Here is a 26,482-nt window from a genome sequence, read left to right as displayed (position 1 = left end):
AAAACATCAGAGACTAGCTTGAGTCATGCAGTGAACTCTAGGCTTAACCAGCATTCATCTGCCGGTGATCAGTTCTGTGCAGAATTTGCTCATCACAAACGAGCCAATAAACTCAATGGTTTGAGTTGGGGGTGGGACTGTCTGCTTAATCAATTGCAGATGGAGGCATATTTGGAAGTTTGTTTAAAAACCCAACACACTCTCACAGTAAAATCGTAAGGATTCATACAACTTTTCTAAAATGTGGCTAATTCGTATGATATCGTACAACTGCATTTGTTTGAATTTGTACGACCTACACTACAGCCAATGGCATCGCTGGACATCGTTTTCATCTAAAATGCAACAATTACTTGCTTCTGTCACACATAACAGCTTTCTGTCATGTTTACACACTCTACTGACCGGTTAGGTTTAGATAAGGGGTTTTGGTAAAAGCATAATATTAATAAGCATGTCCTTGACACCTCATTACTCATTAGGCATTTGCACGTGATGAAATCATACAAATTCATACGAATGAAATAAAATAAAAAATCATACGAAAAAGCCAACTCGTAAAATATGTAAGAATTTTTGAGAGATCGGGTTGAAAAACCTGTTTCATTTTTATTTACAAACATTTTCACTTTTGCATTTCCGTTCGCTGGCACAAATTACAGAAATTACACACTTTAGCTTTCACATTTAGTGTGAGGTGTGTTTTCTTTCTAAGCCACATACCTTCCAGTTGAGAACCTTAAATCTTGGTTGCCTCAGTGGGTGACTTGATGGATGTATAAACAAAAATTATAAATAAAGCTAATATTTACATCTATAATATTAATTAATGTAAATTTAAACAAATTGCGCTCTCATTAAAAGGGCCATTGATTTTTAATAAGATCAACTTATGGAGGTGAGGGCGTGGTCGAGCGCTTGTCTGGAGAGAGAGAAAGCGGTAAGGAGTTCCACCTGAGACAAACTGCTATTCGTCTCAGGTGGAATTCCTTACCGCTTTCACTCTCTCTAGATGGCCGCTCGACAACGCCCTCACCTCCACACTAGTATTACTATTGGGCTATTATATTATTAACATGGTTTCCTTGAAACTTTAAAGCTAAACTCACCATTCAGTGAACAAGAGTTTAGATAGGCAGGTCTAGGGGTTATGGGAAATGGTTTGATGGACTGTCACTCCAGAGAACGTATGCCATTCTTTATGCAAGATTGCAGGTTCTGTGCTTCAGGAAACAGTGATTTGGGTCAAAGTCTTCCTAGCAAGTCAATCCACTATCAACCATCTTTGGAACACTCTCGGGAGGCTATTTCTAGTCATGCCAGTGCACCTCCTATCTACTTGAATGGAGAAAGACCAAAACCTCAAAAATGGTTGGTCAAGATTATGATCAAAGAACATATTTCAAATCAGCAATAAAATCTGACAATACTGGTATCATAAATTGTGATCCTTTACCTCATATTACACTAAAAAAATTACATTTTCCTGGCTTGTATTGCTAATGTGCATGTGTGTTCTAGAGTTGATTGACAAATGATGTCTATATCTAAAAAGGTGTTTGGCTCTTTTAACTGCAAGGTGGGACATCTTTTCTACATCTGTTGACCGTTGGGCACTCAGAGCTCCTTGGTTTTAGCGTTCCAATTTCTCCCATTCATTTTAATAGAAGTGGACGATCTCTGATAAATAATCTCTGTTTGGGTTCAAACAGAGGATAAAAAGATGCTAAGACAGGCTATAACACTCGCAACCCCTTCACCTCTTGGGAGTACACACAAATCTGCACTTCTTCTCTGATAATCTTCCCATGTCCCCGTGTATCAATGTTAACCATCTTCTGAAAGTAGTACATTTTGCATAAAGAAAATTAAACTTATTTTAAGGACTAATTAAGTTTTTTTTTGTTTTTTTTTTTGGTAATGTCCATTATTCTAAATGATTTTACTGTATTTACTCTATCACAGTATTTTATTTAAATCAGCTAAATTTATAAGGCAGTCCAACAAATACTTCCATGATGTATTATTACTTGTCACAATGCTTAAAGAATTTTTTTTTTTTGGAGTGAAACATGACCAGGACAGGTTCCATGACATCTTTCTTCATAGAAAGCTTGTCATCAAAATAAATAAATAAACTTGCATTACATTAACATTTAAAGTAATTGAAATTCATTACAGTTTTTAATACTTGCATGACTACATTGTAATAATGTGTAACCAACCAAAATTATATAAAACTGAAATCTTTGAGGATATTTTATTCACACAGCACATACTACAGGAGTAGATAGATTCTCAGAACAGTGCAGTACACTACTGACAGTCAATAATGAGAGAAAACTCTATTATCAGTCATGTTATAAAAATAGTGTTAAAAAAGTATAAATTAGACCTACTGCTAAAATGGGGGGGGGGGGGGGGGGGGGGGGTCCCTAAAAAAAAAAAACAGAGTAATATTAACAACTGTGATGTATCCATAAATAGTTGTGATTAAAACAGTGTTCTATACTTTCAGATATAAGTATATTTCAAATAAACCTTGCTGCAGCACAGGAGCATGTTGCATTCTCCTACTTTTCATATTTCCCCAAAGACACGCATTACACATTCATTCAGAAAAATAAACACAAAAGTAAAACCTTCATGAAGTCCATCATATTCATAGACTGAGTTTATCAAAATATCTGAAATGTTTGGATAGAAAACAGAGGTAAGGTGTTTTGGAGACTCTTTGCAAAGACACTTCTGCCCTCTTGTGGTTATAGAGAAATACAACAATGTACGACAGCAGCTGTTTCTATTTCTGGGCAACATTTAAAGCTTTTTTTTTTTTTTTTTTTTTTTTTTTTACACAAACTTTTCTGCACATGCTAGCAAGTATCAACATCTTTATTTTGGGGTACCTAAAATACCTCATCCAATCGCATGCGCCCTTTGCTCGATTTATCTTCAGCAGAACAGTTTTTGCATTAACTATTTTCTTCAGCAATTCAGGCTTTATGACTATGTTCACACAGTCAGAGTTTGGAATTGGAATTAAACCATATTTACTAACAGCTGTGACTCAAATTGTCCTGTACCCACTGTACAGCAGCAGACAAGAATTATTTCAATAGCCCTATTTTCTGCCATGTTTTATAACCTGAGAAAGGTTGATTTTACTGATTACAGCTGTGTGAACATAGCCTATATGTCTGATTCCTGCAAGCATCTCTGGCTTACTTTAACAAAGTCTCTTATATTGTCTGCATGCATAGCTGTATAATCACAAAGATGTTCAAGGCATTACAAAACAAATTATATAATGCTAATAACATCTTTCCATGAAAACTACAGGGTTCCCACTCTTTTCAACCAATGAATTTCCATGACTTTTCCATGACTTGAAAGCTAATTTCCATGCCCAAACATTTAGCCTTTCATTCTGAAAATGGCACCTAATCACAATCGCAAATTTATAAAAAAACAAAACCACACCATTGTTTCTTATGTTAAACTGAAAACATTTCATTAACAAATTAATTAATAATTAAAAATAACAACTTGTAGTAAGTTCCCAGTGGGTAGACTAACAAAAGGTGAGATTTTCCAGCATGTGCAATTAAAAAGATGCAGTATTCAAATATACTAATATATATATATATATATATAAGGGGAAACACCAAAATTGATCTAAATGACATTTGCACACTTTAAAGACTGTAGGCCCAGCTGCGCAAGATCCCCTTTAAATTTGGTTTGAGTTTAATGTTTTTATATATAGTGGTTGCTAATGCTTGTTATATGGAACAACAATTCTATGGTTAGAGTGTTTTTCTTACAAACAAAGAGAGAACATTCTAACCCTAATTCAACACTAACCGCCCTGGGCATGCTCCTCTATGAGACCAGTTTACCTGGAAGCCTTTAGAATGTGCTTCTGTCATTAAGGTGAGTTTTGTTTGTAATATTTGAAAACAGCATCTGTATAATTGCGCATACTGACATAATATCAACTGTAGTAAGTCAGTCTATCAACTAGGAACCTGCGACATCCTCTGGAATGTGAACATGACATCTTGGCAAATTTTGGTGATTTGTTTTCCTAAAATAATCAAATACTATACTCATATAATTGGACTTACTTTAATAATCTCAACTGTAGTAAATTAGTCTATCCACTGGGAACTTACTACAACCTTTGAAATGTGAAAATACTGCACTTTTACTGGGTTTTTTTTATGTTAACTTGCATGTCAACAGCATAGTGGGTGGAATTTTCAGGTGGTCCCTTGAGTATGCTAGGCAATGAAAGCGCATCGGTGCATGTTCAGTCATAATTCTGCAGCCACACCAAGTGTTGACTGTTCTGCATACAGTGTTTTATGGCCCTTGTAGTACAGTTATATACCCTTTAGGCCAAGTGTGTGAACGATATTTTTGTAAGACTGTCGCCTTCAGAGAGCGCGAGTAAAAGAAAATGAACTAACGTTACACCACTTCATATAGGTCTTTTTAAGCCATTTACATCAACAAAGTTGTGGGACAAATACTTTGTCTAGGGAACGAGATCATATTCTTGTGACCACGAGATAAGGATGTCGTTCCCTCAACATAATATCTAGTGGCCACAACACATTATCACATTCCCACGAGTTATATGATGTGGCAATGACAAAACTAAGTGAATCGAATCTGTCCCTTCCCGGGCACCGTAGGATCCCGATCCTTTGCCAGACATTTTTCATACCTGGCCATGCTGAGCAAGGCATTGTTAAAGGTGCACTTTCCTGGCATGTTAAACTTAGCTGTAAAAGCAAATTTTACATGCTAAAGTAGGTTACGTGAAAATTAGCAAAGAGAGACACACTTCACTGAAATTAAGCGGGTAAATGACAATTAGCCTGAAAACGTGAATCCTAAAATAGGCGGGGAGTGGAACGTTATCGTCTCTAATTGGTCAGGTATTCTAAATAACATGATATATTTGAAACTCTTCACAGTGTGTTTTTAATCCAGTGCAACGCAAGACCCCGATTAAATATTTTATGACAGAGCATAATAAATAAAAATATATGAACTATAAAAAAATTCCATGATTTTTCCATGACTTTGAAGATTTTATTAATTTCCATGACTTTTCCAGGCCTGGAAATCACAATTTTTAAATTCCCTGATATTTCCAGGTTTTCCATGACTGTGGGAAACCCCAAGTAAAATACTCTTGAAAATCATTTATTTTATCATGGAAGTAAGAACTTCTGTTCATTCACTGAAGTGTTTAAAAATGTTGTTCAAATACGGTGAAACTTCATGTGGTCGATAAATTACACATTAGTTTAATTACGTAGATTACGCGAAGTACGCATTTTATGGGATGACTTCACACATCTGTTTGAAAGAAAAAGGTAATTACTCACAATGTCAAACTACTTTTAAAAAGATACTTTGGTCCTAATCTAGGCAAGGTTTTCACTATTCTAATAAACTGCTGAAGATTAATGAGGAAAATGCGGATAACAGAAATCCAGTGCATTAATAATGAAGTGATCGTTTAGTTTCCTTATCTTCTAACAATAAGAATGCGTTCACACAATAATACAATTAGCTGCCTCTGTTCAAGGTGGTTTGTACTGAAACAGTGAGAGATAGACAATTTCATTTTAGCCCCTTTTCAAATGGTTCAGAACCAATATCAGAAACTTTGCACATAACTGTACCAGAACGTTGCACAGCTTTAGAGAACAATTCCATATAATTCTGATCCCCAATAATATTAGGTTAAAACACAAAATAAATGTTTTAACTACAGTAGATTGTATTGTAGAAAGACATGATGCCAGAGCTATAACAGTGAGGGAAAAAGGCTGCTACAAAAAGGTCCAAGGCATCAAAGTCAGCTTGAGAGTAACTTGTGCTACGTGACATGTTTTTGCAATGGTTTTGTGAAAACTAACAAAAAATGTAAATAAATAATTGCAAAAGCATTAACTTAAAAACTGGAGTTCTGCTGGCCATAAACTCTTGCAACTGTACAACACTGAGCTTAACACACTGAAAGCGGTTAACCGGCTACTATATCAGGGCACACCAATGACAAGCCTTAGATCTATACAGTTGATCAGCCTACTGCTTAACCACAAAGAGGTATCATTGAGCTTTGTGTGATTTTTGTAAAGGCGTAATTGCAAATCATGGCTTTTTCTAAATACCCCGTTTTTACCTGCACTAAATGAGGTGGTTGATAATTTCAACAATTCATTCACTGAAACTCTGATGTTGTCTACAAAATGATTTAAGAGAGATGGATGAACCGCATACTGACTCAAACAGATGACAATTTTAAGTTATGTTCAACTGATATATTAAAAACAAAAGTTTAAATCCAGGGCAGAATGAGTTGCTCTGTAGTTAAAGCCAAATTACGATCTGAACAGGCATTTGTCTATCAATTGTCAGTGTATCTTTCCTTTGCAAATGTTTATCATGTGCCTCATTGGTAGACACTTGCGTAAAATCAGTTTTTTTTTTTTTTTTTAGAGGATAAAGAGAAGTCACTGGTCAGTCTGGTTCACTGAAGTCTTGATGCAAAACAGTCTGTGATGCCATTAGCTTAAAGCCCTTAGCTGCCTCAAGCAAAATTACTCTTGAGGAAGACCAGCTTGTTCATCTCCTCTGCAGTGACCTGCTGCTTTCTCCTCATGGCTAAAGTCTGCTTGCAGATGTTCACGCATTCTCCATGTACAGCTACGGCTGGTACGGCCAGCAACCACAGTGCTAACCGCGCAAGCCTGGGGTATCTGTCCATGACTGAACTCCAGTACTGCAACAGGTCACCTGTGCCACTTAACAGTGGTTCACCGAGGTATTGGAACAACTCTTTTCGTACCTGTGGCTCGTCAGCCCCGCATGGTGCCCTCTCTAACCCACCACAGTCCAGGCGCCCTTGCTTGGCCACTGAGGGTCCGTCACTATCCCTTTCATCCACAGATGTCCCTCCAGATCCACCACTTCCCGTTTCCCTCATATTAGCAGCCATGTCACACACCCGTGAGATGATGTCCTCATGTTGGTACGCTGGGACAGGCCGCAGCTTTAGCTGTGGGTCCAAGATCATTGCAACTTGATGGACACGTTCCACTTTGAAGTTCTCCTTCAGGGCCTCCAGGAAGTAGTGGCAGAGTTTACTGCCAGCACCCACCTCACCGGCTTTGGAGGTGAAAAGTTTTTCAAGACGGAGGTAGACGGGGAGCACGTGCTGCAGCGTGGGGCTGTGTTCGACACTCAGCTCCTGTGCTGCCTGTCTTAGCGGTGCTAGCAAACATGCAAGCGTGCCAAGGAGGTGCTTGTTCAGGCCCTGCAAGAGTGCCACTGTGCTCTTAGACCGGCCATACGCTTCACAGGTGGCCTCAAAGTTGTCATGAACCTTGAGCAAGGCCTCTACGACTGGATCCCAGCAGGGCGGAGCGGCTGATTCCTCTGCGGCTTTACTCTCACGGCTAAAGCTAGTCGTTGCAGCAATGTCACGGCATGTTGCCAGAAGCTCACCTAGTTCATGGAGTCCTCGCGCTTGCAGGCTGCGACGGCTAATAACAGCCTGAACTGTGGCTGTTAGAGAACAACCTGCACAACGGAGGCTAACTCCGGTGCGACCACAAAATGCTAATGCAGACAAACGTGGCTCAGTCACATAGACAGTACGGATTTCTGACATGACAAACTCGGACAGAACAATCTGGACCCAGTGATGTATCTGCTCTGGACTCTCCCTTAGAGAGGCCTCCTTGAGTCCTAACACGTAGCGTCGGAGTCGCACACCCTCTACTTGATATGCTGTTAGCAAGTAGCAGGAATCTGGTCCCAGAGTTTGCGAATGGCAGGTCACAGCAATGCCTAAGGAAGAGTTGGAACCCAGGGCACAGGTCACTTTCACTTTCACCTGATTATACATACGAGGGAGTTGCTTTAGTGCCAGCGAGCTCATATCTCCCAGGGCTTCACGGATGGAGTAGGCCCCATTTCGTGCACCAGTGTCCACCAGGGTCTGAGCCAGTTTTAGGAAATCTTTACTGCTGAGAACACCCAGAAGGCCAAGGTCTACACACATAACCCTCAGTAAACGCTCAGCCACTTGTTGCCTCTCTTTTTCTGGGAGCAATCTATTCTCTGCAAAAAGAGAGTGACAAATTAGGCTATGTCATCTCTAAAAGATTAGTTAATTGACCCTTCACCAAGCCCCACCTTAAAAACTTTACTGACTGTATTACCACAGCAACTGTTGCCGTCCGCATTTGTTCTTTCCTAATGTACGTGTGTGTGTGTATTTGGATAGTACTTAAAGTAATTCAACAGAAATGATCCAAAAATACAGTGTTATGTTGTTGCAGGGGCTTTCATAATAGTGACATAAGGTTACCAGAGGATACAAATGGTATTTTTTTTGTCCAAATCTTTATTTTTTTACAAACAACAGTGGTCAAACCACATGTAGCATCTGCTAACTGCCAAGGCTGTTTTATGAGTGGGTTCTAGTAATGCCAGTAAGCAAAAACTTACGATAAGAGTGTACATGGCTCCTCTGTTGGGTCGGCTGTGGAGGTTTCCACATCTGTTCCTGTGTGGCTGCAGGCACTTGGCAGGGTTTTGGAGACTCATCTTTAATATGATTCTCATTATCAGCTATAAAAATATTAAAACTGAAAGTTAGGCATAAAGTACTTGCATGTATTTATTCTAGGGGAGATTCTATAAAACAACGAGAAATAGACTGATACACTAAGGATTATGAAAGCAGTGAAAACAATAAATTACAAATGATAATGATTATTTTGAGCAAGGTGATTTTAAAAGTGATGTAGCTGAACTGGTAGAGCATGGCGCTAGCAACGCCAAGATCATGGGTTTGATTCCCAGGGAACACACAAACTGACAAAAATGAATAGCCTGAATGCCCTATAATTCGCTTTGGATAAAAGTGTCTGCCAAATGCATAAATGTAAATATAGTACAAGTAAATAGGCCCACATGGATTCAGCAATTTTCATATTTTCTGTGCAGATTTAGGGGCAAGTCTATGAATTCTGTGGAATGGATTTAAAAATTGTGTTTAACAGAGCTGAGCTAAAATGAGCCAAAATATTTAATAAAGGGTACCCACGCCTTTTGAACAATGTATTTCCATAACTTTTCCAGTTGTTCTTGATTGCTGGATAAAAAAATAAAAACAAAAATAATTTTATATAGAGATTGCACTCACAAAGAGCAATTTCTAGCTGAATTTGAACTTCTATTTTAGAGTTAAACATAACTACCAACATTTGTTTTAACAATAGAAACTTTGAATAACTTCAGATTTTATTGATTTAAATGACTTGCACGTTCAGGCCTGGAAATCACAATTGTAAAATTACCTGATAGGGCTGCACAATCAATTGCAATTAAATCGAAATTGCTATATATCCATGTGCGATTATTAAACGGCAAAGGTATACTATAATTCACTATAATTTCACATATGCTAAATTACTAAACAAATCTCAAGTAACCCCATAACACCAGTGTTTTGTGGACCGAAAAGTAGATGAGTGCATTTCACCATACATGTAATGAGGAGCACATTATAAAGCTGTTGTCAACTCAACTTCACATAGAATCTCAAAAGGTTTTCGCCAAAATAAAAGCATTTGTTTCACTGTTTTGTGTATTCATTTATTTGTTTGTTGTAAAAGGTCTTGAGTTTTGAGCTTTTCTCATGTATAAACACTTAAAAATTACTCTTTTAAGAGTTAATTTCTTCTGTTGGATGGAGTATGGGCAAAACATTACTACATTTTGGTCAAAAATAATCACAATTGTTTTTTATGTTTATCATATCTGAGTTTCAATAACATTTACACAATTTTTCAGACTATGCAAATTTTGTTTAGCCCTATACCCAGGTTTTCCAGGACAGTGGGTACCCTGTTAATAAATGCAAGATGGATATGTAGAACTTGAATGAATGATTAGCATTTTGTAGAATTCTGCAGGCACAGATTCAGTGCAGGCCTATGAATAAGTGATGAGTAAAGATGTACAAATAATGTACAGATCAGAAACAGCAAAAGATGGAAAAAGAAACTTGATATGCAGTGCTCACATCATGCCATCTGTCAAAACGTTCTATTTGCATTCAACCATTATCCACATGCTGAGTCAAAAATATGATGTAAACAAAACAGAGAACGAGTCCAAATTTGGAAAAGCTAACAGCTGACAAGGTTTTCAATTTTTGGGCTCACTCACCAGCATGGGACTGCATGTGCTCCAAGAGGTTGTTGTAGAACTGAAACTGAATTCCACAGGCTCCACACGCGTAGGTTTCTGGAACACAAGGTCCAGTTTCTCTCTCAGAACACAGCAATGTTCTCATGACAAAGCTTGGAGTGCAAGCCAATGATCCACATCAGAGCACTACATACTTCTAACAAATTTAGGTCACCGTCAAGCATTTATGTAAAATGTTTTAACTTCACACTGCGAACCTGCAAGTTTTGAAAGCCATGCAATGGAACACAGATGGGCATGAGTGAAGTCAATCACGATAGTAAAAAAGTATGAGACTGCATGCAAGATTAGAAGAATGATATCAAGTGAAAATGAAAAGGTAAAACTGATGTGTTTCCGAAGTACATACTCTGAGAGTTGGGGAGGGAACTGAAAGCCCGGCTGTTTGGGGTATCTGGAGGGCAGACAATTCATGTCAATGCACAACACTTCTGTGCAATACACAACACTGTATACAGTAGGAAACAACTTCAAAATCCATATAGAAACAATAGAATAAATAATCAAAGACATTTAACACAGGGAGGGACAATATATTTTTTCTGAAATAATTTTTAATAAAACCTTAAAACTCCTCCCTAATCCACCCAGACCATTTATGGAAACTAAGCTGCAGAAATGTCTCATTCAGAAATGGTCATGTTGTTGCTGAACCAAAAGCACATTAACACAATTAATTGCATCAAAGGCATATTTTTAAATTTAAGGGCATAGCTATGGATCACAGAGAGGGTGGAAAATGGTCATGTAAAATTTATGTTTTTGGTGCAAAACACCTTGACTAGCATTATAAAAAGGGATTTTAAAAGTGCAAGAAATGGTCCTTTTAAAGAATATTGTAAAAGTTACTGTAGCACAAAGTGCATGCAGAACAGTGAAAGGCCTCCTGTAGATAGATGATACAAACCTTTGTGACAGTTACAAATATCACTCTGAGCAATGTCCAAACTCTATAACATTCAAATATGCAATAGTTGAAAAATGTCAAGTTGAAAAATCCCAATATCCCATTCATTACCAATTTCAATGTCACTTACCACTCGAGTTCTGGGAATTGATGTCTACACGACTAGACTGTCCTGACTGGCTAGACATTTTCCCTTCCATTTTAAGGCCATAAGTTCCCTCTGCAAAGCCAAAAATCAAAGCAGGTAAGATAACAGATATAAGTCAAAGGTGAGTAATGCTGAAAAATGCTAATTATTGCACATGGCCTTCTCAATGTATCAGTCATAAAGAAAACCATCACTTTCCACAAATAGGGTACAAATTGGTGTCCAATTAGGTTTTGTTTTTTTCTTTCTCTCAACAAAAGTTAAATTAGTAGCTAAAACAAGTGTGATTTTAGTCTGTCCCAACATGGCAGAAAGACAGTAAATATTATCATTTTGTTATCTCAATTTCTACACAAACTGCAGTGTTGACTGCATTTGTTAAGCACAACCATTCAACCCTGTTATACAAGTTATGTGATCAACAAATGTGTTTATTGTATTGATAGGAAATATATACGTTTATCAGTGACTACAAACTAACATTCTGTCCCATACTTGCTACTACCCATTGTACGATAGCTTAATTTAGGCTACATTTGCAACCCTGTTACTCATTTTTGATCCCTTTATGAATTTAGAAAATCCTTTATTTTTTCATGAGAACAGTTTGACAACACGAGGGCGAGTAAACAAAAGAATTGTCATTTCTGGGTGAACTAAACCTTTACCCAGTCACTAAAATAACATACTTTATTACCAATCAACCATCTCACAGCAAAACCATGACTTTCTGCAAATATATTTTTTTACTTATTTCTAAAGCTCATTTAGAATAATCCTAATTTTAAAGCAAATAAAAAAAATTATAATAATACTGGTTGCACCTTACAGTGTCTCTGACCCATTTTTATATTTCCACCATACTTTAAATAGCTTTCAATGTCAAACTCCTCTGCTTATCCTCACTGCAGGACTTAGACATAAATGAGAGGAGACAGGGAGGACGAAGATAACAAGAAAGACTTCACAGAGAACACCTCTGAAGTACAGAAAGGAGATTGCATTATCAATTTGAGACCCTGAAAATTTAAGATTTATTTAAGACATATTGAGTAGATTTACAACAGAGATGCTAATCCTGGTATATTTCCTTTTGGTTTATTGAACAATCCTCATTACTATCAATCTCTAAAATCAAATTAATAAAGTTTTTTTTTTTCTTAATCCACGCAAAAAGCAATGCTCTAGTCAACACAAAATGCTGGTAATAAAGTGAAAACTTACTCAATGGAGCATGAAGAGCCACATGCTCCTGATAAGGATTGAAGTATTTATACTGTTTTCCACAATACTCGCAGGTGTAGCTTCCTGTTTCTTTGAGACCAAAAAAATATACAATAATTAGACAATGGCTGTATCACAGATGGATCACCACTGATAAACACGATGATTTTGAGATTCATTTGTCCACTTGAAACAAGATCATCTGTTAGTATCAGATCTCTGTTGCAGCAGCTGCAATTGCACAACCATGATCCTTCATTTACATGTTTTTTTAACATAACTGTGGCAAGTTTTCTAATTTAACCTTGTGCAACCCCACATACACATGCATGGACGTTGTGTTTTGGCTTCGCTATACGCAACATAACTGATCTCAGTTAAGAAGAATCTGGGCCGTTAGTAAAAGTTTAAACTTTCGACACACTCATGTGACCAAACAACATGGAGCCAATCACAGTGGAGTTTGTCCACACAGCACACAGTCATGCTCGGGCTCAGGAGGTTAAGAAGCAAATCAATCTTAAATCACCAGAAGAACCATCAGAACTTGCAAGGAATTTAAGAACTCTTACTTGGTCCCATTTTCTGGTAGGGTTCAGATTCCTCTTTTGGGTCCTCTACAGGTATCACATGGTCATATGGATCTGGTCAAAATGAGAAAATAGTAGGGGAATTCTCAGAAGGTTTGCCTTTTTAAACTAAAGCAGAGATTGAGTCTCAATCTTATGGTTGTGGTCTTGTGACTGTTCAAGTCTGCATAAATGTGGCATTGGTCAGGATGTGGGTCTCTTAAGCTCTGCCGCTTTCGGTGGTTTCAGACAAGGCTGAAGTCTATTTCCAGTGAACTAAAGGTGATGATTAACTCAACCAAAACTCTGCGTGGTATCTTTTTACAACTCTACATGGGATAGATGTCTCAATCTTTGCTGTACCTCAGATGTTACAAACTTATGAGAGGAACTTGTATAAGAGTCTTGTTTTTTCTTCTGAACTTTTTTGGTAAAAGTTTACCATTTTTAATTTGTAAAAAGTTCTTTATATTTTGTGGAAATTCTGTTTTTTGAAACATTTGAAATAAAGGCTCCATTTAACTTCATTAATATGGACAGCCAGGATCTTGCAATGACAGGTCTTGGATTTAGTTTGCTGGTTGGGTCTGGATCTGGGCTCCGAGGGTTAAATCTTGCTCCGAGTTGAAGGTGTTAGGGTGTCTGATATTTGGGTCTGAGTATTGGAGTATCTGGTCCTAAATCAAACTCTGTCCTAAAAAAATTTTCACAAGTTTTTCCTCAAGAAGTTCTACAAATTCAGAGAAAATTGTTTCATCAAATTCAAACCTACATTTGTAAGAAAACAAATTTGCAAAAAATATAAATTTAGGGGTACAACAGCTTGCCACAAGGGCAGTACCCTCAAAGAAACACCCACAATATCCTCTTTACACCTTAAGGATAAAAATACGTAACTTTAAGGGACAGATAAGACACTTAAGGTACTAATACGTAATCTTTAGGAACAGATAATGTACACATACATACAGTGGGTGTACCTTTGAGGGTACTGCCCCAGTGACAAGCTGTTATACCCCTAAAAGTAATTTTTTTTGCCAATTTGTTCTGACAGTGTGACAGACATTCCAGACATTCATAACAAGAACAATGTGATTTGACAAAAACCAGGAAATCAAACGTAAAAGTGGATATATTACCAGTGGAAAGACGGACATACATTGCTCACCATCAACTGCATGGAGGTCTCTGTGCTCCTGAAAACAGCTGTAGTACTTGTATTTTTTCCCACATACATCACATGTATAGCGGAAAGCACCTGGATTGGAAAACGGAGACTTCAATGAACAGAAATTTGAGATATTACTCTATGTTTTGAGGATCTGTAGTCGACCCTAATGCAAAAGTATGACATTTGCCCACTTGATTTAAGAAATTCTGAGACATTTCCCAAAAATCACTTCAATTAATTTTTTTTTTTACTCACTATTGATTCCTAGAGATGCTCCTTCTCCAGATGCAGTGCCATCCGACTCTACAGAGTAAGACAACAAATTAGACATCTATAAATTGGTCACTATTGCTTTCTTAACAGTTCCAGTTCCACTTAACGATTCGTTTAATACCTCTGAATCACTCCACCACAACCAATAGTTGGTCTTAACTATATACTCAACTAAAATACAAAAAAACTACTTTTCTGGTAACACATTGTAGTTTTTATTTTTATTATTAAAAGTACAATTTATTACAAAAAACTCTTAACCCTAGGATGCAAGACCCAAAAAACCTACACGAATGCATAAAGGAGGTCAAACTTTCTTTAAGTTTTCTTCTAAGAGAAGGTATTCTCTTTATATCTTTATTTTAATCATTTAAGAATTAGATCATTCACAAATGTTTTAATGTTTAATTAATGTTTATTTTTTCACTATTAATGAACATTCCCAGTAAAAAAAAAAAAAAAAAAAAAGGATAAAAAAAAACAAATCTGTATTATTTAAATTAATTGCACCTTTTCGTTAACCTAGAGCTTTCAACATAAACACATTCAAAACATCTAATAGTGCAGGCAGCCTTCTCCACTGGAATGTTTTAAACCTCATCTGATTCTCATTATAACACCAAAAACACAATACTATTCCACAAATGACGTTCATCTCCTGTAAAATCTCGTCTGTAGTTAGTGTGACTTAACCCCAATCGCTTTCGAAACAGCTATTGTTTGTTATTTTACTGTAAATTCGCTTGATCTGATACATAATTCTAATGAAGGAGCTGAAATAAGTATACATATTGGCATTTTATTCATTTAAAAATTAAACATACTGTACATTTGTTTACTAGTTCAATTTTAATATAACACCAATTTAAACATTGAAGTTTAAATTTCTTCATCAAGTCTGAACGTTTGAAAACATGTATTTTCGATTTGCATTCTGAAAGTAGTTAATAATGAAGCAAAATATTTCCGATTCCCTTATGACTCAGTACACTTGACATTGCGTAGTTACACATATGGGAAGTGCGTTCATACATGACCTAGTTGAAACCTCTCTACGATAACGCCAATATTCTAATATTGACTATGGTGTTTGAGCCCCGCCTGTTTTGGCGCAAAACTGTCTGCTATAAAAACAGGTGCACAAACACCATTTCCTCAGAATTTCTTCCTTCAAGACAGCGATCATCTCTTGTCTAGAAGCCCTCTATATTCACCATCGATATACACCAATCAGTGGGCGGAATCTTCGCGGGAAAACTTTCCGCTCCCCTGCAGTGTTCCGGCGAACATCACACCTCCACGCTTCGCTGGTGAACGGGCCTCAGCATCAAGATTCTCCGCAGCGCTTCGGGTTTGTGTATTGTACACTGTGTGATATATAAATGAATATATGTTTATATTTACATATCTAAAAGTGTCACTTACGTGTTCATGTCTTTTTAAAGATGTTCCGTAAGTGTTCCTTGTGCGAGAGGCACATCCCGCCATCAGATCAGCATGAGAGCTGCGTTTGCTGTCTGGGCTGCGCTCATGCAGAGACAGCGCTCATGGAGACAGACTGTCCTTACTGTGAGGGCATGAGTCTCAAGACACTTCGCTCGTGAATCACCCTCGTTTTGAGGGATGATTCAGCCTCACAAGCCCTCCCACCCGCCTCCTCTGTGATACCCAAGGATTCACAAGAGGAGGCACAGCGGGGCCGCGAGGTCGAGCAGGATGACTTTGAGATGGTCCTTGTGGTGGCACACGCCACAGTTTAGCTGTGGTTTAGCACTCCACACAATGGCGGTGCGCCAGGAATTTCAAGCCAAGCTCCTCAGGCAAATGGACGAGCATGGTTTCGATCCAGAGATATTCAAAGAGCTCCGCACCGCTACAGATTTAGCGCTGCATACCACGAAAGTCACTGCGTAGGCCATCGGCAAGTCCATGGTCAACCTGGCAGTTCTGGATCGACATATATGGCTGACCCTCACAGAAATGAGTGATAAGGAAAAGCCACTCTGTTGGATGCTCTAGTGTCTCCAGCCGGCCTTGTTGGCGGCTCTGTGAATAAGTTTGCTGAGCGTTACGTCACAATTCAGCAGCAGTCACAGGCTATGAGACACTTTATGCCCAAACGGAGTATATCACAGCTGGTTCGCCCTCGCTCTGTTTCGAACCAGCACCCGACTAAAAGCCCCATACCTGCTGCCTCACCGGCACCTGCAGCAAAAGCACTCCTGACAGGCACAGCCCTTTGAAGAGGAAAGTAGAGTCCGTGGTTACTCCAAAAAAGGCTAGATTAAAACACTGTTCCCCATCTCCCCACAACTTTTTGTCAGGAAAGGAATATTGTTGTTCACAATATTGTTCAAAATGTTGTTTCTGTGTCTTGCACTCAAATAAATGCAATTAAAAAAATGCAATAAGTGCAAAAAAGAATACAGCATTTGTTGCAAATGCACAAGATGCTCACACATTCTCAATAAAGAGCCCACCCCATTCCTCTTCAAAGCACACTTATTATGCGCAACTGCTCTCCTATAGTGAGTGTCGCATCATATACAATGAGCAAACCAAATTGCTCTCTGTCCTGTTATGCGGATGCGTGGCGAGCTCTAACGGGTATTTCAGAATGGGTGCAAAAACGATCGAACATGGTTATGCGATCCAATTTTGCACACCGTCCACCCCATTTCAACGGCATTCTGTCTTCCACGGTTTCATCCGAAGACGCGCCAGTGTTACGAGCCGAAATACACAGTCTCGTCGTGAAAAACGCGATAGAGATTGTGCCAAATTGTCAAGCACAAAAAGGGTGTTACAGCCGTTATTTTCTTGTTCCAAAGAAAGACGGTGGGCTTCGGCCAATCCTGGATCTGAGACATTTAAATCATGCACTTATAAAGCGGCCATTCAAAATGATTACTCAGAAATGGATCTTATCGCATGTATGCCCACACGACTGGTTTGCGTCGATAGATCTGAAGGATGCGCACTTTCATATCCAAATTGTACGCCATCAAAGGATGTTTTTGAGATTTGCGTTTGAGGGAACAGCGTATCAATTCAAAGTCCTGCCCTTCGGACTGCCTCTGGTTCCTCGCACATTCACAAAGCGCTTTGATGCGGTTCTCGCCCCTCTGAAACTGAGCGGTGTGCGCATCTTGAACTACCTTGACAATTGGCTGTTACTGGCACAATCAGAGGCTCTGTTAGGCCAGCACAGAGACTTACTGCTTCAGCCATTCTACAGTGTCCGCCTCAGTTCAAACAGGGGAGAACACTTCCACTGAAACTGTTTCTGAAAGCATTGGGATTTGTGGCGGCGGCATTCCATTAGGTTTCTTACACGAGACCTCTTCAGTGCTGGCTGAAGCGCCGTGTGCCACCAAGGGCACATGCGCATCACTATATCCTGCCGCTTTATAGCTGCTTTAGCACCACGGACAGCTCCTGCATTTTACCAGTATGTTGTCACGCAGCGCCTAAAGCTATCGGCTGTATTTATAGCCTTAAAGGCTTTTCAATCAGAAATATCAAACTGTCTTGTCCTGGTTCGCTCAGACAACATGACAGTTGTGGCATATATAAACCGCTAAGGTGGAATTTAGGAGACTTCACCCTCAAACTGTATTGAGGACTTGGGAAATATCTGGCAAAGCAGAAATCAATCTATTTGCCTCAGTGGAGAATACCCACTGTCCCCTCTGGTACTCAAAGTCCCAAGTTGTCAGGCGGAAAGTGGTGACCACGGATGCTTCCAACACAGGTTGGGAGGGCGGTGTGCGATGAACACCCAACTTTCGGCACCTGGACAGGTGCGAGAAGGGCGTGGCACATCAACCGCTTAGAGCTATCAGCTGTAATTCTAGCCTAAAGGCTTTCAGTCAGAAATAGCGAGCTGTCATGTCCTGGTTTGCTCAGACAGCATGACAGTTGTGGCATATATAAACATCCAAGGCGGAATTCATTCACCGCCACTATTGAGATACTGGGCAAATGGAGACTTCATCCTCAAACTGTACTGAGGATTTGGGAAATATTCGGCAAAGCAGAAATTGCTCTATTTGCCTCAGTGGAGAATGCCCACTGTCCCCTCTGTTATTCGAAGTCCCAAGCCCCACTGGGAATGGATGCAATGGCACACAAATGGCCGGCGAAACGCAAATATACGTTTCCCCCGGTATGCCTTATTAACTCTGTCATATGCAAAGTCTGAGAGGACAAGGAAACAGTTCTATTAGTTGCGCCGAAATGGCACAACCAGCCATTGTTTCCAGAAATGATAGAGATGCTGTACAGCTTGCTCACCATGGGAAATACCACGAGGAGGGATCTCCCCTCAAGCACAAGGCACAATCTGGCATCCCCAGCCCCAGCTGTGGAACCTGTATGTGTGGCCCCTGAATGGGGCGCACTACACACACCAGAACTGACGCGTTCAATCATGAACACCATTTTACAAGCCGGAGCACCGTCCATGAGAAGCCTCTACGCACTAAAATGGAAGGTGTTCACTGATTAGTGTCTCTTACATGGCAAGGACCCAGTAAACTGCCCCATACATGAAATTCTAATATTTCTTCAAGAGTGATTAGATGCAGGACTCACCCCGTCAACACTCAAAGTGTACAGTGCATCCGGAAAGTATTCACAGCGCTTCACTTTTTCCACATTTTATGTTATGTTACAGCCTTATTCCAAAATGGATTAAATTCATTATTTTCCTCAAAATTCTACAAACAATACCACATAATGACAACGTGAAAGAAGTCTGTTTGAAATCTTTGCAAATTTATTTAAAAAAAAAAAAAAAGCTCAGGTGCTTCCTGTTTCCACTGATCATCCTTGAGATGTTTCTACAACTTGATTGGAGTCCACCTGTGGTAAATTAAGTTGATTGGACATGATTTGGAATGGCACACACCTGTCTATATAAGGTCCCACAGTTAACAGTGCATGTCAGAGCACAAACCAAGCCATGAAGTCCAAGGAATTGTCTGTAGACCTCTGAGACAGGATTGTATCAAGGCACAGATCTGGGGAAGGGTACAGAAAAATTTCTGCAGCATTGAAGGTCCCAATGAGCACAGTTCCAAAGTTTGGAACCACCAGGACTCTTCCTAGAGCTGGCTGCCCTGCCAAACTGAGTGATCGGGGGAGAAGGGCCTTAGTCAGGGAGGTGACCAAGAACCCGATGGTCACTCTGACAGAGCTCCAGCGTTTCTCTGTGGAGAAAGGAGAAACTTCCAGTAGAACAACCATCTCTGCAGCATTCCACCAATCAGGCCTGTATTGTAGAGTGGCCAGACGGAAGCCACTCCTCAGTAAAAGGCACATGACAGCCCACCTGGAGTTTGCCAAAAGGCACCTGAAGGACTCTCAGACAATGAGAAACAAAATTCTCTGGTCTGATGAAACAAAGATTGAACTCTTTGGCCTGAATGGCAAGCGTCATGTCTGGAGGAAACCAGGCACCGCTCATCACCTGGCCAATACCATCCCTACAGTGAAGCATGGTGGTGGCAGCATCATGCTGTGGGGATGTTTTTCAGCAGCAGGAACTGGGAGACTAGTCAGGATAAAGGGAAAGATGAATGCAGCAATGTACATCCTTGATGAAAACCTGCTCCAGAGCGCTCTGGACCTCAGACTGGAGCGAAGGTTCATCTTCCAACAGGACAATGACCCTAAGCACACAGCCAAGATAACAAAGGAGTGGCTACGGGACAACTCTATGAATGTCCTTGAGTGGCCCAGCCAGAGCCCAGATTTGAACCCGATTGAACATCTGAAAATGGATGTGCACCGACGCTCCCCATCCAACCTGATGGAGCTTGAGAGGTCCTGCAAAGAAGAATGGGAGAAACTGGATGTACATTGCCAAGCTTGTAGCATCATACTCAAAAAGACTTGAGGCTGTAATTGGTGCCAAAGGTGCTTCAACAAAGTATTGAGCAAAGGCTGTGAATACTTATGTACATGTGATTTTTTTTTTCTTTCCGTTTTTCATTTTTAATAAATTTGCAAAGATTTCAAACAAACTTCTTTCACGTTGTCATTATGGGGTATTGTTTGTAGAATTTTGAGGAAAATAATGAATTTAATCCATTATGGAATAAGGCTGTAACATAACAAAATGTGGAAAAAGCGAAGCGCTGTGAATACTTTACGGATGCACTGTATGTGGCAACTATATCTGCATATCATGCACATGAAGCCAGCACCTCTATTGGCAAGCATGATTTAATCTTTAAGGAGCAAGATGCTTAAACCCACCTCGGCCGGCTACAGTCCCGACTTGGGACTTAACTTTAGTCCTAAAAGCTCTCGCAGGGCCCCCCTTCGAGCCTTTGGACTCTGTTGAACTGTGCATGCTCTCCGTTAAGACTGCACTACTGCTGGCTCTGGCCTCAGTAAAACGGGTCTGTGACCTGCATTCACTATCAGTCGACAATTCATGTCTGGAGTTTGGCCCCGGTCTTTCAAGAGCCACTGTCACACCCAGGAAAGGCTATGTACCCAAGGTCCTAACCACGCCCATCAAAGTGCAGGTTGTTCACCTTCAGGCCTTCTTCCCTCCTCCATTTAATTTGGATGAGGAACAATCATTGCATTGTTATGACCTGTACGGGCACTACATGCATATGTTGAGCATATTTGCCAGTTCAGACAGTCTGATCAGCTCTTTAAATGTTATGGAGGATGTACAAAAGGAATGTCTGTCTCCAAGCAAGGCTCTCTCACTGGAATGTCGATGCAATTACCTCGGCTTATGAGTCGCAGGGTAAGACTTGCCCAGTTGGTGTTATAGCACACTCAACTAGAGGCATGGCCTCCTCATGGGCATGGACGAATGGTGTGTCCTTACAAGACATATGTTTTGCAGCAGGATGGTCCTCTCAAAACACATTCGCAAGGTTTTACAGCCTAGACATAATGTCTTTTTTTTCCCCACAGTCCTCTCTGTTTAGAGCACTTGCTATGCATTAACCAAATATATATATACTTTTGCCCTTCCCTTTAAGTACGGGCTCCCCATCATTTGCACAACCGCCTGCAGTCAGGCCATTATAATTTACCATAAAGTTGCAAGCACTTTCATTATAAATAAACTCCCTTCCCGACTGGGTTCATAAGGAGTTAATTCATTCTATATGACTATAGTTCATATATTCGTTATGAGTGCTCTCCTCCTGGCCATCACGAGGATCACTCACTGCAGCATGCTCATGTCGGTCGCCATCCCAAAGACTGTGCCGCCATGTTTCCTCTCTGGGAAGTTTTGTCGTGTAGTGCGGCGTGATGGGTTTCTGTTCCCCATATGCATAACTACGCAATGTCAAGTGTACTGTGTCATAAGGGAACGTCTCGGTTATGTACGTAACCTCGGTTCCCTGAGACGAAGGGAACGAGACATTGTGAATGCTAGCTTTTTATAGAGGACAGTTTCACGCCAAAACAGGCGGGGCTCAAACACCATAGCCAATATTAGAATACTGGCATTATTGTAGAGAGGTTTCAACTAGGTCGTGTATGAAGGCATTTCCCATATGCGTAACTACACATTGTCTCGTTCCCTTCGTCTTAGGGAACCGAGATTACGTACGTAACTGAGACGTTTTCATTAGCATTTGCCTTATGTGATGGTAACAGTGGCTCCTTTGGCTTTAACTGACGTTCACAAATCAGAATTTTATATATCCATCGAATGTCAAGAAATAAAAAATTCTTAATTAAAAAATTTTATCAAAACTCCCATGGTGAGTCAGAATTCCATAGGAAATAAATAAGGGTAATTTTGACCCCCTTTACAAAGACTTGGGGTAGTGAAACAAACTAATTTTTTTCTGAACCTATGACAAATAAATATTACAATGATATTGGTTAGGCTCACAAGCAAGATTGAGGATTACATGGAAAACTGAAAAAAAAATAATAATTTGATAAAATATTTCAAAAATCACATCCTAACAGGTCAATTTGACCCCTTTTATGCATTCTAGGTTTAACATATCTAAACACAGCTAAAACAAATTTGTTTTACATTGAGTAAACACTGGTTCTCGATTTCCTACAGCTATAACAACCATACCAATCAAAACCCGTAGTTCAAGAACAGAACCAGACCTGTGTGAGCTCGGACGTGTGTCTGAAAGCAGTTGTAGTATTTGTACTTTTTTCCACATATTCCACAAATGTAAGAGCCTGTGGGAGAGAAAACACTGTTAGACTAGATTAGATGAAGACAGAGAAGAGAGAATTATGTATTAGTCCTGAAACTCATGGTTTGGAAAAAAAGAGAGCTGTACCTTGTGTTTGAGAGTTGCGCGAGTTGCTCCCTAAAACCACACAGATCTCAGCAGGCATGTTGCTGTCGCTCGCTTTGCCATTACTGGCCACCGACTCGGTGGGGGAAGCCACCTCAGTCTTTACTGTGATAGATATAGGCTTTGGGGAGGTTGTGGGGACAGCTTGCGTGGTTCCTGCCTCTGTGGGGACCACGGCAGTGTCTTTCGGCTCCTGGCTGGGGTTGGGCACCTCCTGACAGCTCATGACTCGTCTGTACAGCAAGTGTGATAGAAACTGCAAGAGACAAAAACAGGGGTGGGTTAAAACTTTGCAGAATGATTACTTGGTGCCATTAGACCCAGAGAACTGATTTTATTTTTTTTGGACAGGTACAATAAAGATTAACATGTTACATGGACAAGTAGCTAATTTGCCGCTCCGGTAAGAAAAAAGTGTGAAACAGGTGTCAGTGAAACACTCCAGTGTTTACTAAAAGGATATTGTTTTTTTTATTATTATTTCAACCAATTTTGTTTCAACCACTTTCTATTAAAAACTGTAAACTTAGTTTCTTCAATTCTGGTAATATATTATTCCATAACTGTGTACCATTAACTTAGAATGATGACTGTCCGGCTGTCCTGTTTTTCATTTTGCTGCACTGCAATTGTGACTTTTTGCACCCATGCCTGGCAGTATTTCTATTACTTATTTGTTTTGTTATTAACTGGCAAATGATTTGAGCAAGTTTAAAAATATAATAAAAAACAAAATAAAAAAAATGAAAAATGACAACTGATTTATCAGTTTATTATTATTATTATTATTATTATACAGCCATTCCATTAATTTCTGATCTACTACTTTCAGTGTTTGTTAAAGGGGTCATGACATACTCTTTCAATTATAATTGTATTATCTTCCCTGAGATCCACTTATAGTGTTAGTATAGTTTTTTCTGCACAAAAATAGTCATAATTTAGACATGTATAATAATTTAAAAGATGTCTAGATGTCTAGTCAACGTATATGCCCATTGTTGTGACTGGCTAACATCTTGCAGGCCTTATCTGAAACGCAATCCCAGGAAAATGAATAAAATCCACAAGACCACAACATTTACAAAACTAAATTTCAGGATTAACATATAACCCACATCCAACACATTTAATCTGAAATTAAATTTCATCTATATTAAACTGTTCACTCAAGCAGCACCATAAACTATCAAACAGTCATGACATGAAATATTCATAAATTAAATTGTTTATTTGGGGATTTCCAGTCCAATAGTGCTTTAACTGCACCATCCTTCAATAACAGTTTCTGTGACTGGTTCACAAGCAACCACACTCGTATTATGAGCCGAAAACGTTGCTGAGATGTTCTGAATACACGAACATAAAAAGCCATGGTGGCCATGGTTGGGTGCACCAACCGACTTTAACAGGTCAAAGTGGAGACGCTGGTCTTCACATCTCACATCTCCCATGTTTGTTTAAACAAAGGACTGCGTGTTTCTCCCAGTCAGTGGCAGCAGCAGAATGAGACGCATTTTTGAAAGTTGTGTTTGCACTGCTCTTAAAACGCGGTGCACATCGCTGAAAATGTATCAAAACAATCTAAGACGTCCAACGAGTGCATGTTTGCAAAAGACCAACAGTTAAAAATAGCACAGATGGGTGCAAAAACAGTCCAGGATGACTTCAAAACAGCACAATAGCAAGACAGTGCAGCTGAATGAAACACAATGAGGATCTCCATTTTAGAGTTATAACCTGACATCGCATCTTTTAAAAACGGCAAATTCCAAACTAGCCGTTTTTGCAGCTTGGTTTAAATAAATGTTCTTTTTCTATTGAAGAAGTTTTCAGTTCTGAAACTTACAGTATGTTTTTATAGTACAATGACCTCTTATATGTCAAAAGATCAAGGAAAATTCCTCATGTCTTGACCCCTTTAATACAAAGCTTGGAGACAGACGTGTGAATGTGGCGCTAGGCCTCGTAAAGGCATTTATATTAAATAATTATAAACATAAAATGTTGAAAATGGGGAATTTAAGTGTTCATGGGGGATAGTGTCCAAACAAAAAGGGAATTGGGCGTAAAGGCAATTGGGCATCCTCACGATGAAATGGGACTTCGTGCAGGATGGGGAGTGTCCAAAGGAATGCTCCAGGATGCGGGCAGAGTCCGGCAGTGGCACGTGCTTCCCTCCTAGGTTGTGGGGTGCGAGGGGCGGCGGCTTCCTTAGCAGCACATACTTCCCTGGGGCCACAGTGTGAGAGGAGAAGGGCCGCCCAGCATCCAAGCCCATCAGCCTTGACGCATTCTCTAATTCCCAGGCATTGCATATAATTTGCGGAGGGGATCCGGGGTGCGGATCCGACGGGGCATCTAACTCGGCTGGTACCCTCCCCGCTCTGCTCCTGGACCTGAGAGGACGGCGGTGTGTGCACACAAAATGATAGAAGCCTGCTTCCTAAGGAGAGGTGTGTCCTACGTTTTAATGCCAACAGTGATGAGGCTACAATATAATCACATCAGGTGCACCTCATCATTCGCTGCACAAATGAGGCTTATTAAATTGCACCTTTCCTCTTTTCTGCCCACTCCTGTTGTGACCCTGGCTGAAGGATGGCCCTCAGAGGCGGGGCGACAATAACGAGAGGGAGGGGCGGGTCATTCCGCCACAAAAGATGTAACAGATTTGTTTGGTAATAGTGGACAAAACTGCCACTACATCCTCCATCTGTACACTGTTGAATTCCTTGATCATTTTAAAGTGTTTCTGAAAACAGAAATTGATGAAATTTGTAACATGACATCAGACTTCCCTGGTGTGCATGAAAAAACAAATTACCAAATTTGACAACAGATCTGTGGCTGCCACGGACACATTTGTTTTGGTGTCAAATTTCAACTGATTTCACCACAGTTCAAAAATAGTATTTTCTTAAATTATAGTGCTCCCTAGCATCATACATTGATGGAATTTTGCACATGACCTCAGAATGTTCTGTTGTCCATGTGTATTAAGTTTGAGTATTTTGCTCACAAGATACTGGCCAATTAGTCATTATAAGCCACATCCAAAAAAAGTATTGGCTTACAGATGAGCATTATAGTTATATTCTGCACTGGTTTAGCGCCCCATTTACAGTTCTGTGAAAAAGTATTTGCCCCCATCCTGATCTTTTTTGTGTATATCTCATACTAAATTGTTTCAAAAGTTCAAAATAAATCTAACATGAAACAAAGGCAAACTGGGTAAACACAAAATACAGTTTTTAAACAATAAATGTTCTTTATAGAAGCAAAAACAAGTTATCCAATACAAACTGGGCCTGTTTGAAATATGTTGCCCTCTTAGTTGCTAAATCCCCAAATCTATGAAACTGCATTTATAATGGGGTTAAGCAGGACTAGACACACCCAAAAGGCTCGTCTGAATTTTGACACACCTTGATGATCCTCAAACCTTTTGGGAGAATGTTCTGTGAACTGCTGAGTCGAAAGTGGAACTGTTTGGAAGACCGGGGTCCCATTATATCTGCCATAAATCAAACACAGAATTCCACAAAAAGAACATCATACCTACGG

General features: G+C 39.6%; 1 protein-coding gene across 7 annotated transcripts in view; it reads right to left on the bottom strand.

Moving 5' to 3' along the window:
• Window positions 1-1,832: 1,832 nt before the first annotated feature.
• Window positions 1,833-26,482, bottom strand: part of LOC127426017 (zinc finger protein 618-like) — a 74,912-nt gene continuing 50,262 nt past the window's right edge. For 2 of the 7 annotated variants that reach the window (XM_051672446.1, XM_051672456.1), the window contains exons 3-14: window positions 22,898-23,171; window positions 22,716-22,793; window positions 14,583-14,630; window positions 14,316-14,414; window positions 13,160-13,231; window positions 12,588-12,677; window positions 11,346-11,435; window positions 10,658-10,702; window positions 10,267-10,344; window positions 9,140-9,187; window positions 8,539-8,661; window positions 1,833-8,148 (exon numbers count right to left, since the gene is read on the bottom strand). In XM_051672446.1, the coding sequence (XP_051528406.1) occupies window positions 6,614-8,148; window positions 8,539-8,661; window positions 9,140-9,187; window positions 10,267-10,344; window positions 10,658-10,702; window positions 11,346-11,435; window positions 12,588-12,677; window positions 13,160-13,231; window positions 14,316-14,414; window positions 14,583-14,630; window positions 22,716-22,793; window positions 22,898-23,141 (2,550 nt within the window). In that variant the 5' untranslated portion in view covers window positions 23,142-23,171 and the 3' untranslated portion in view covers window positions 1,833-6,613. The remainder of the gene's footprint in view (window positions 8,149-8,538; window positions 8,662-9,139; window positions 9,188-10,266; window positions 10,345-10,657; window positions 10,703-11,345; window positions 11,436-12,587; window positions 12,678-13,159; window positions 13,232-14,315; window positions 14,415-14,582; window positions 14,631-22,715; window positions 22,794-22,897; window positions 23,172-26,482) is intronic. The other 5 variants (XM_051672467.1, XM_051672483.1, XM_051672475.1 and 2 more) reach the window with 5 other exon arrangements.

This window comes from Myxocyprinus asiaticus, chromosome 3 (genome assembly GCF_019703515.2).
Source record: "Myxocyprinus asiaticus isolate MX2 ecotype Aquarium Trade chromosome 3, UBuf_Myxa_2, whole genome shotgun sequence".
In the NCBI taxonomy this organism is placed as follows: Eukaryota; Metazoa; Chordata; class Actinopteri; order Cypriniformes; family Catostomidae; genus Myxocyprinus; species Myxocyprinus asiaticus.
The sequence above is the reverse complement of the archived record's forward strand: the minus strand, read 5'-3'. Positions and strand labels throughout refer to the sequence as shown.